At 48.4% G+C, this 11,819-nt stretch overlaps 1 protein-coding gene across 1 annotated transcript in view; it reads left to right on the plus strand.

The window, feature by feature from the left end:
- SLC35F3 (solute carrier family 35 member F3) overlaps positions 1 to 9,881 on the plus strand; it is a 60,767-nt gene extending 50,886 nt beyond the window's left edge. The window contains exons 4-7 of the mRNA XM_030236224.2: positions 3,526 to 3,651; positions 5,956 to 6,148; positions 7,700 to 7,789; positions 8,250 to 9,881. Coding sequence (XP_030092084.1) covers positions 3,526 to 3,651; positions 5,956 to 6,148; positions 7,700 to 7,789; positions 8,250 to 8,494 — 654 coding nt within the window. The 3' untranslated portion in view covers positions 8,495 to 9,881. The remainder of the gene's footprint in view (positions 1 to 3,525; positions 3,652 to 5,955; positions 6,149 to 7,699; positions 7,790 to 8,249) is intronic.
- The last annotated feature ends 1,938 nt before the right edge of the window (positions 9,882 to 11,819 follow it).

The following is an 11,819-nucleotide window of genomic DNA, read 5'->3' on the forward strand; positions in this document are numbered from 1 at the left end:
TGGAACCCTTGGAGGGAATAATTTTCTTCTCTCTTTCCTCTCTTTTTCTGTACAGCCCATGTGAAAAGCAACGGGGAGAAAGAGTGGCACAGCTGGGGGACAGCCTCAGGATGACCCCAATACATAGCCTTCTTCCTGGGACTGGCAACCAGGAGGAAAGACAGCTGCTACCCCTAGGTCACTCCCAGAGAAGCCCTGAAAGACAGGGCTTCTCTGGGAGTGACCTAGGGGCTGCAGCCACCACACAGCCTGGCCCCAAAGCACATGGTGCCTCGGGGCCACACTGTGTCAGAGCTGCCTACCCTCTTAAAGCACCCTTTGAGAGGGCATTTGGCAGACAAGGCTGCAAGGGGGAGAGTGCCTTCCCACGCTCCTGCTCCATCCCCACACCAGTGCAGCAGGATGGATATGCCACAGCAGAGCTCTGACTGCACATTTGGGTGTCCCTGTTCCTGCCCACTGACAGAGGCAAGGTGTGAAAGGCAGCTGCTCAGTGTGGTTAAAGCAAATACAGTTATCCTACTTGGCCTTCAGAAGGACAACTACTAGCTCTCTAAGCACATAAATCACAATTTAGCTGCAATATCAGTGTAAGAGCAATTACAAGTTCCCATCCTTGCCCTTCAGATACCTCTAAGTGCCTTCATCTCCCCTAATGAAGTTGAGCTTTTCCCCCTTGCCCTTCACTGTGCCCAGAGAACGACTGGCTGGGCTGAGAGCTGTCAAAGACCCAGAGATAGTGAAGCTGTGAGTGCCTGCAGCATTGCCTCTGTGAGCCCTGCAGTGCTGTGACATCTGCGGGCACTGTGGTGTGAGCAGCCTGTCACCGCCACTAACAACGCGCTGCACGGAAAGGCTGAAAGGCTTCCAGAGGAGGTGTCTGTGGCACCCCTGGCAGGTCAACAGGACACTGCAAAGGGAGGCCAAGACTCATCTGACACTTGTGACATGAAGGGGCAAGGACCTCTACCCCAGCTCAACTGTTTGCAGACTGCATTTATTTGCTTTGAGCTTTGACTTTGGTGTTTCCCTCCACGCTACGGTGAATAAAACAGCTGAGGATCCAAGAGAGCCATCACCTGCAAGCACCTCCTGAGTACATAACATAGAGACAAGCACATCTGCCTGTGGGACTTGGAAATACATATCCTAGAAAATCTCAAACTGTAGAGACACGCACTCTTGGAAGGTGTTCTGAAGCTGATCAGCTCCTGATGTTGAAAGCAAAGCTGGAGACTTTTCATTCTGCAGTTCATGCATGCGCCCCCGAGGTTTCCAGTGCAGAGGCATCACAGCTGCCTTAGGGGCTTGAGGCAGGCTTCCTCCACCCACACCTGGAGGTGCCAGCTGGGTGCCAGAGCCTGGAAGGTGGTTGTTGTTCTCCTGAGCCCTCCAGTGAAGGCTGGACAAGCCCCACTCAGCTCACAGGAGGACAGCTGCACCTGGAGCAGATGCCACAGGACATGCTGCATCTTCCACTCTTTGTCAACTCATCTTTAGCACAGGTGATGTTGAAGGAAGGTACAGAGTTGCCATCTTTCAGCTAAGCCCAAGCCATGTACCTTGCAGCTCTCCCAAGAGCCACAGTGAGTCAGAGCAAAGGTGCCTCTGCCCCAGAAGCCTGCCTGCAGCAGCTGCCTGTAGTAGACACCTAGAAAAATCTGTCTAAATAGGAAAAGCCTGTAATGATATTTCCTCATGAGACTTTCCCGCCTCCAACAATTTGAGGCTCAAGGACTTCCTGAGATGGAAGCAGTGTTTCTACCGCTGATAGCTGTTGATGGAATTTTTTTTCTTCCATGAGTTTATCCTTGTAAACTTTTCACATGCACAGGGTGCAACAGCAAAGCTTTCCTTCACCTAATTATGTGTTGGGTGAAGGCAAATCTATTTTTCCTTGTTCTGCACCTGCTTCATTCTAGTCCCATGCAATGATCTTTTTTCTTGTGCTTCTGAATTTTTATTTGACAAGCACCAGCACAGTGGTGAGAGAACTACAGCACACTGCTGTAGAGCCATGCAGGGGGGGTTTCCTCTCCTTGCCTTAAAAAGAAGCCTGTCCTGGACCATAGGACTCAGTTCCACCACTACAAACCTTCACTTTAGAAATTATGTCCCACAGCTGTGCATGGAGAGACCAGATGCCAACAGGGCTGCAAGCCAAAATGCTGTATCTGAACCTCTCCAAATCTGCAGTGTGTATACCCAGCCTTTGCAGTTGGTGCTGGGCTCCACCCTGATCAAGCCATAAACCAGTATTCTGCCTTATGCCATCCTGCCATTATACAGCAACCCCTGTGTAGAAATTGATACAGTTTTGTTTGCAAAAATGAGCCATTTTTGTGTTAGGGGAAATTGAAAGTGTTGATGTCAGTGTGAGGGAAGGATCTGCTGGGTGATTGTCTGGTGTATGGGTGTCCCCTTGCACCAGCCCCCACTCAGCCCAGAGAAGAGACTGCTGGTGCTGCTGGGGTTGGGACCTGCAGCTGGTAAAGAGGCTAGCTCACCATACCTTGCTGATCAGGCAGAAGCAGAGCTCGGCACACAGACTTTCCCCCTGCATCTTCCCAGCAGCCTCAGTATCTCTGGTGGGAAGAAGGAAAGATGAGAGGAGGCTCATGGATGTGTAGGCAGCTGCAGCCTGTGGATGGGGCTTAAAACCCCAGTCTAGTCCTGCCAGAGGGGACAGCTGGCTGGCACTTGCCCATCTGTGGATCAAAATAAACTAATACCTCAGTCATCTTGGAGGTATCACCCAGAGTGTGCAGCCAAAAGGCATGTGATGTAAGCAGGGCATCCCTCTCAGCCCTGCAGAGCCTGGAAGCATGAGCATACAGAAAGCCCTATTCACCCCAGAATTAGCACCCTGAGAGGCTGAAGGCATCTGTCAGGACAATCCCAGAGAAGCCAGGGGTTTCTTGCACACCCTGGTAAATACGGGCAGCACGTCCCCTGTCTTTGTGAATGTTCCTTCTGTTTGGGAGACACCCCTCAGGCATTGCAGTGTGCATAGCTGGCTGGAAAAAACCACCTCCTACTCCTGAAATGACTTGTCTAGACTGGAAAGTACTTGTATGAATTTTATTCCCCTGTTTATTTCTGTAACCTTTTTGCTCCTAAACTTCAACAGGACTCGAAGCCTTTTCTGCAAGCTGCAGGGAATTATCACTTGTGTATTACTGTCATGCACAGGCTGCAGGGACCCACTGATGGGGAAGCTCAGTGACAGAGATTAAATCCTCACTTCAGCTCAGTCAGAGGCACTGAGCCCTGCAGTCTGGCCTCTCACACACGCCCAGAGCAGCCACTCCTTTGCAGCTCTGCCCGCAGCTTCCCTGCAGCCAGGGAATCCACGAGGGCAGGCTGCATCTGCTCTCTGGGTATTGGCCTAGGCTTGCTACTATTTTCTACACAAGCAGATGATGCAGAAGTACAGTGCTTGCCTGTAAATCTGCATTGCCTGTTTCTCCATCGTGGGGGTTGTCTAGTAACACTTTCTTGCTTTCTTTCTTTGTCTCCAACCAGATTGTGGCTGCTATATTTGCTATTGCAGGGATAGTTATGATGACGTACGCCGATGGGTTTCACAGCCACTCCGTTATTGGGATAGCCTTGGTGGTGGGCTCTGCCTCAATGTCTGCTCTCTACAAGGTAAGCACACCTGGCTCCTTCCCCCCAGAGAGATGCCTGTCACCCTCATCACTCACTTTGGCTGTTCCTGTCTCACTTGCAAACCTCTGTGCAGTTCGGTGACCTGTGCCCTTCTTTGAGAGCTCTGCCATACACACGCTGGCTCTGCAGCACCGTGCTCAGGTGTTCCCTCACTTCTCTCACTTAGGATAAAAACTCCTATTTCCTTGCAATAGTCTTCTCCAGTGCTTCTCCAGCAGGGGGAGGATTTACAGACGTCCCACCTTCATGAAAAATGAGGCTGCTTTTCCATAGATTCTGGATTCAAGCACTCATTCTGGAAGCACCGTGCAGAGATTTAGCTTCTTTGAGTCACTTGGTTACCTCCCCTTGCCAGTCCTCCTTCAGTAACATATGTAGCCTGTGTTGGGCTTCAAGAATTGCTTATCATGGAAGCAATTACATCCTTAAAATGCAGAGCACGTGCCTATGAATCAAGACCTCATCCTGAGCAGCTGGATAAGCTGCACTACGTGTAAGATGCAGCCTTCTCTGCTGAGCAGAGCCATTTCACTCAGCCTGGAACACTTCTGGGCACTTGCCTCTGTGCTGCTCAGAGTCACAGCCCACAGTGAGGAATCAGCATTTGTAGAGTGTGGTTTGCCCACCCTGGCTCAGATGTGTAGATCAGGAGGAGGTGTAGACAGCTTCATCTGGTCTAATCAATTGCACTGTACCAGTCATCCAACAGGACCTGGCCAGGAGAGCCCTGCAGCCCTAACACCAGCAGTCCAGGGAAACTTGCCAAACTGAGAAACATCTGCCTGTGCCCCTCAGCACAGTGCTGCAATGCTTTATGCTCACTTTTTCAGATCAGACCATGCCTTACCTTATCTTGAGAAAGGTCAGGAAGCTTCACACAGGTCATTCCTCTAATAGAGCGTTTCCTTGCAAGACCAGAGACATGGCCCACCACCCAGAGAAAATCAAAGGCTAGAGCCTAGCTGTGCTCCCTTTCCCATGACCCTGCCAGTCCTAGGAATGGGAGTCTCAGGGCTGCTCCACCAGAGCCTGTGCACAGAGGTGGTGGTGGCAGTGCCAGCAGGGTGTTACTCTGCAGTGTGCTCTGCACGCCAGGACAGATGAAGCTCTGCAGCTTGTTGTGCAACACCTGCTGCTGCCACTGCTGCTGCCACCCTGCTCTTGCTTTCCAGAGTCTGGCTCGGTTCCCATGAGCTGTGTGTGCCAAAGGGACAGGCAGATCTATAGGCAGACAGATCTCACCACGTGCAGCAGAGCCACTGCCAATCTGGGGTAGGAGGATAGGTCGAGGTGGCCCTGCTGGGGCAGCACAACACACTGTCCTCAGGTGGCACACGAGGAGTAAGTGGCTTTCAGGACATTTTGCAGAGCAGCAACACAGCTGCACTGGCCAGTGATGGGATGGTGGGAGTGGGCAGAGCCCTGCTAGCACGGCAGCCCTGCAGACTTGCCTGCTCTGTAGGCAAAGGACAGAACTGACACTGGTGAGGGGGACTGCCAGTGCAGCACAAACCACTAAGTCACAGTCCACTGGCTGTCCTGGTCTGCAGCCAGTAGCAGAAGAAAACTGTTCCCAGACCATGGTATCCAACAGAATCTCTGCACTCTGTGGTGAAAACCAATGCAGACCCAGACAGGACCTGTCCACAGGCAGTCCCCAGCCACAGATGGGCTGCTCACAGCCTTCGTTTCTACTGTTTGGGTTTTTTTTCTTTTCCCACTAAGAAACCAAAGCTTTTAAACCCCTCCATGCAGTCTCATTGCCCAGGCTGCATCTGCACTCTGGGCTGTGGGGCTGCTGCTCTGCTATCTGCCTCCTGGAGATGAGTTCCCAGGGAGAAGGTGGAAGAACAGCCAGTCATCATGGACTGTGCTTGTCCAGTGGCCTGGACCAGTGATGTCTCCTGCAGGGAGATTCTTCATCTAGACTGCTTCATCTCCTCCCCCTGCCCTGCTCCACAGTCTTCTTAATGTCAAGTTTTCTGGAGGTCAAAGAGTGAAGGGTCTAAGCTAGGGTTGAAGGGTCTAGGTTAGTGACCTTTCCTTTCAGGACATGCACAAAGGTGCTGAACCCCCTTTCTGCATGGACTCAGTTGGCAGCTGCCCCTGCCTGTGTTCCAGGGGTGCCAGGAGGGTGAAGGCTGGGCCACACAAGCTGCTCACACAGATCCACCAGCAGCCGTCCCAAGTGTGTGGCAAGCATCACTGCATCGGTGCCAGAACAGAACACCTTCCAGGGATGGTGGTGCAAGAAAGTTAAACCCATGTGTTTTCCTCTTTTAGGTTTTATTCAAACTTCTTTTGGGCAGTGCTAAATTTGGAGAAGCTGCCTTATTCCTGTCTGTGTTAGCTGTCTTCAACGTCCTCTTCGTTACCTGTATTCCTGTCATCCTTTATTTTACCAAAGTGGAGTACTGGAGCTCTTTTGACATCATTCCTTGGGGGAACCTCTGCGGATTTTCAATTCTCTTATTGAGTGAGTAGATGGGGGAGCTCTCACACTGCTGGGGGTGGAGGAGGGTGCCAGAAACTGGCCACTGGTGGAAACTGCAAGCCTCTCCTGAAATGGAGCTGTTTTCCCTTCTCAATAATTAACTTGAGATATTATGAGAGGGCCCATTCCTAGGGCCAATGTAGCCCTCGCTTCTGCTGTTAATACCACACCAAAACACAGTGGCTCTCTTCAGAAGGGACTGTGGAACTAAACTGTAAAGCTTGTCCTGACTCCTACTCATGAACTCTGTGTGACAGAGACAGGTAACACTTGCCTGGGCTGTGATGGAAGCAGCCCTGCTGGGAGGGCATTATCTGGGGCTCATCAGCATCCCCACAGCAAGGAGCTTACGCCTGGCCTCTCAAGGCCAGACTCCAATGCCTCTGCTGCCTGCAGGAGTAGCTAATTGCTGCTCCTAAAGAGGAGTAATTGCTGCTCCTAAAGAGGAGGAAACTTTTGAAAATGTAACGTTGCACAGCGATGGAGATTTTGATAGGTGGCAATCCTCTCTTCTGCTGCCACTGCTGTGTCACCAGAGGAGCCCAGAGGGGAGGGATCTAAGTTTTAAAGGTTACCAGAAACATGATGTTGTCCATTGTTAAATCAGATGTGTTGACTTGCTGCCACAGTTGGTCCCTACAGTGGATGATGGAATCCCCTCTCCTAAAACATTAATTTCCACTGGAAATAGCTCTTCTCTGCCCCTGTCTTGAGTCCCAGCTCCTTTCACCCTGAACAATCACAACTCCAGAAGTACCTCCAGGTTATTTATCAGTGGACTCAGAGGAAGTTGTCTGTAGGAAAGAGGTGCAGAACTTGGCAAGCAATCCCTGGCATGTGCAATACTTGGGTACTGCTGGAAGACAGTCAAAGTTCCAGCTCCCAACAAGCTCAGGATTGGCAAGGCTCTCCTGACTCTGCTGAAGCTGATCACCTTAAAACAAGGGTGAATTTGATCAAAAGCAATTATTAATTTTTCATGAAACACCCCACAAACTGTGTATGGTATTACAATGGAGTGATATTATAATCATTCCTAGTAATGATAGCATAATTTTGTTGTATGAAATTATATTTAGCAAGTTCCTGCCTGGAAGAGGGTTAGATTTACAGCATCTTCCACCTGCAGCTGGAGGCAGCTTTTCCACAAAAAAGCATGCAGACAGAAGCTCCTGTTCAGCTGAAATCTCCCAGATGAAGTGTTGAGTCTTTCAGCAGGGCCAAGGGGATCACTGGATCAGTATGAAGAGTGGGAATTACTGCACATGATGCTGAGAGACAGGCTGTACCCAAAACCCGACCTGATCCTGCCACTAGAATCCAGAGGGATACAGAGCTCTCCAGAAACAGCAATGTCTCAGGCAGGTGGCAGTGCACCAGACAGAGCTTTGTCCTCTGATATCTCCAGGAAGAACAACAGAAGCTGATGTGCCCTTTATTTGAACAACAGAGTAATAAAGCACAGGTGTTTCAAGTGACATTCCTTCTGACTAATTTCACTGTACTAAAAGACATTTTTCTTTCCTTCATTAGCATTCAATATTCTACTAAATTTTGGGATTGCTATTACCTACCCCACCTTGATTTCTCTTGGAATTGTACTGAGTGTCCCAGTGAATGCAGGTAAGATTTTGTCTTTTGCATCTTAATTAATACATTAAATCTATGGCCTTTCAAATACACAGCAGGGATGAAAGAAAATAGATTTATTAAACATGTTTTGCACCTTCTCTCAAAGACTTACAGAGATGACACTGATTAAAAATTTATTCTTTATGCGTTAAATATGTGTTGTGTAATATTACATGGATATTCATAATCCCTAAAATTGGTTTTTAAATTACTGTCCGAAGAAGCCTGCATACTGAAAAACAAAGTAGATTTGAAGACATTCATATCTGGGCTGGAATAAAAACCCATGGATAAAGCAGAAATCAGTTCTTAATGCTTGCAATCGCTGCCTCCATGGCCATGTTCCCCTGCCACAGCCAGCCCTCAGAGCTGGGGAGGTGAGGGGGAGGGAAGGGGATTCTGTCCTAATGCCTTTTCCCATGTAACAACACCCGTTCCATGTCCCACACAGTTGTTGATCACTACACCAGTGAAATTGTCTTCAATAGTGTCCGAGTCATCGCCATCATCATTATTGGCCTGGGCTTCCTCCTGCTGCTCTTGCCAGAGGAATGGGATGTCTGGGTAATAAAGCTCCTCACACGACTCAAAGTCCGGAAGAAGGAAGAAATTCCCGAAGGGAATGGAGACATTGCTTCAGGACTGCCTAATAAAAGCCGGAGAACTCGCCCTTCCATGTCATCCTTTGCTCATTAAATGCTCTTTTTACCAAAACTTCGTGGTTAACGTTATATATGATGATGCAAAGGTCTTTTCTTGGGAAGAAGCACACCTGTCCAACACGGTGTACATACCTGTACAGTTTTGATATGATCACCATCTAAAGCATCAAGTCTTGGCATGTCCAGTTTGCTTGTACTTTTTTCACATCTGACCTTTCACTTAAGTAGTACACTGAAAAAAACTGCAAACCAAGAACCTCTCTTCTCTTTTTAAATGAATGTAATATATAGTCAAAATATATTTGCATAGGTTATTTTAAAGAATGACTTTCATGAAAAGCAGGGCAGACATTTTGAACATTAGGTACTGAATGATGCATTGCACACTGTGATTTAAAAGAAACAAATGCTATGCTACATCACATGTTTATTTTTGACCAGAGCTGTACTTTGAAAGTTTTCAAGGAGCAAAAAAAAGGGAATCTTTTTGGGGACGGGAAGAGGGGGGGAAGAGCAGAAAGAAGATTTAGAAATCACTCTATGTAGATGAGCGCGTGTAGCGCTGCAAACAGGGAAAATTCAAGCGCAAAAAATGCTTGCACTAAAGCATAGAGAGAAAGCAGTCTAGAGCCCAAATCTCCTTATTCTGCAAATGACTGTAGTCCACGTTTAAAATCATGCAAGAGAAATCCAGTGCCTTCTACAGAACTCTTGTCTTTATCCACGCAGAACCAGGTCCTGCTGCGAGGCACTTGCAAGGGCAGGGCTCAGGTTTGTGGCCCCGAAGGACCCCAAATTCCCACCGCCATCGGGACGTGCCTCCCACGCACACCGTGGCTCCCGTGGGAGCGTGGGGCCCAGGGCACTGCAAGTTCGAGCGCAGGAGACCTGGTTCTCTTCTCACTTCACAGGTTTTACCCCTGTGCGGAGCTGCGCTTGAGCAATGCCAATGCGGGGAAGGGGGAATCTCGGTCACGTGTGGGACGGTCCGACAATGATCCGGAAAATGATCCAAGGGGCTGGCAAGAGCGTGGTTGCTGATGTACAGTCTGAGAGCATGGACTAAGGGGGTGAATCGCCAGTTGCTTTTACTCCATAATTGTGAGTGTTAAGAGTTAAAAATGTAAGATATTTACATCAAATGTAACACTTTTTATGAAACTTGTAAGCACCAGGATGTTTACTTACGCGATTTTGGTTCGCCATTAAATTTCTATCTGTGATAGATCACATGCTATGTAAAAAGGGGGGGGAAAGGTTATAGTTTACTATTTTTGAAGTTTACATTGTTGCATACAAAATTAAAAGTGTTCTTTTGAACTGCTGCCATAGCCTAAGGTCCCTGCTGCCACTGAGGTCCTCTTTGTCTCAGGCAGGGGTGGCATCCACTTCAAAACATTTTAGCAAATCAACTTCAGATTCCATTACTGTTTGGCAAAGCTAAATAATAAAAGATTTTAAACTCAGCCTCAGTCAGTGCTATCCTTTTCCTTCTCTTGACTGAACCTTTACTGCAGTTCTCCTGTGGGTGGTATTTGGCCAAAGAGACCAAAAGGGAGAGACACCATCATCAAAGCAACCGAGGCTGCATCTCTCAGCACTGCCAGCCCGTCTGCCCAAGACAGCAAAGTCTGCTCTACACTACCTAGACAAAGCCATCTAGAGGGATGCTGTTAGGCATCAGTCAGGAAACAGACATCCAGCAGAAGTAGACCAAAGGAAAAATTGATCTTTGAATGCATCAGTGAGCAGCCATACATGCATATGCTAACAGGTACTTAGGGCTGTGTGTGGGACATGAATTTGGACATTAATAACCAGGCCCTAGTCCAGGCTGTATGCTTGTCCCCACCATTTTGCTTGATGACCAGACATTAAAGACTTGCTAGCAGAGATTACACCCCTGGATTTTTATATATATTTCTTTGGAAAGAGGAGGGTAAAGGCACAAGACAGGAGCACAGGTACAACTCCAATAACTGCATTGAAGGGCACACATAGAGACTTGACCTCAGATCTCCCAGATTTAAGTTTATTCCATCTTCAGACAAATAATTTTGTCATCCTTGAAGATGTCATTCTCCTCAAGCCTTCTCTCTGAGCAGTCCTTCCATTTTCCATAGTCCCAGAAAGTGGCATCTACTGTGATCTTCACACTTCATTTTCTTGTATGTTTGATGCAGTCTGTAAGTATTCAAAAGGCTCCAAATGCCCAAACTGCAACTAGTGCGTGCTTTTAAATAAAAGGAAAGCAGGTTTTTTAGCATTCAGTATGGACTGTGGGGAAATTTATGCACCAGAATGGATAGCAGCATTAGTAAAACTCTGATTTACCAAATGCAACTAAGTCATTGCTTCTGTTGGCTCATCCTTCCTGAGAACAGGCTAAACACATGCAACGGCTGGGACTTCAAACAGAACTTCATGAACCACCTCTCTTCTGAGTGGGAACTGTGCAAACTAGATTTCCCCATGTGAAGCAATTCTGAGCTAGCCATGTTAACCAGAGAAAAGGAGCCACATTTCTTCAGGCAACTCCTTGCCCTAAACATAAATGCCTGACCTGACAGTAAGCCACTGGGTAGAAAAACCTTCCAGACAGTGAAGTCAGGATGTGATTAGGAGAACAGGAATGAAGCATGTCCATATGGTATGTGCACATCTCTAAGTGCCAAAGCATTGCAGGTCTGAAGCTGAGGAATGAAAAAAACTGGAGTTGATGGCTTTCACCAGAAGGACAAGCCAGAGCAAACCCTTCTGAAAAGACATTAAATGTAACTGGGCCACCCTTCAGGTGAAGGCAAGATTGAACTCCTGATCTCAGACTGTAAAAGGATGTCCAGGACAGATTCAGTGCCTTGGAGAAGAGGGCTGAGCTGTGGCAGACTCTCCTGCTTGCCCTCAGAGGCCAAAGCACTGTGTGAAATCTCTGCAGCAGTCTGTAAGTCAGACCCCACACTGCCCTGCAGGGCCACACCTGCTCTGCAGCACAGAGCCACACAAGCCTGGAATTAGCACTTTTAGCCCACCATTGGCCACCTTGAACCTCCTCCTTAGGCAGAAGTGCAGGTCCCTCCAGCATGAGTCTTCTTCAGATGTCTCTGAAGCTGGTCTCCTGCATCATCACTGTGCATCTCCTGCCCTGACAGAGCACTGCCAGCCACAAGTGTGCACACTTGTTCAAGGGCTGACCTGGACTGGCAGCTGCCTGCCCCAGCTTAGGGCTCAAAGTGCCCAGTGGGCTTGTTAGAACAGCAAATTGAGAGAAACAATCTCAGAAAAGCAAATAGCATCACCAGACCTCACTGCAGCTGCTGGCTTTCACTGCTGCAGAATACAGCAGTGAGAAGGCACAGCAA

Source organism: Serinus canaria, chromosome 3 (assembly GCF_022539315.1).
Source record: "Serinus canaria isolate serCan28SL12 chromosome 3, serCan2020, whole genome shotgun sequence".
Classification (NCBI taxonomy): Eukaryota; Metazoa; Chordata; class Aves; order Passeriformes; family Fringillidae; genus Serinus; species Serinus canaria.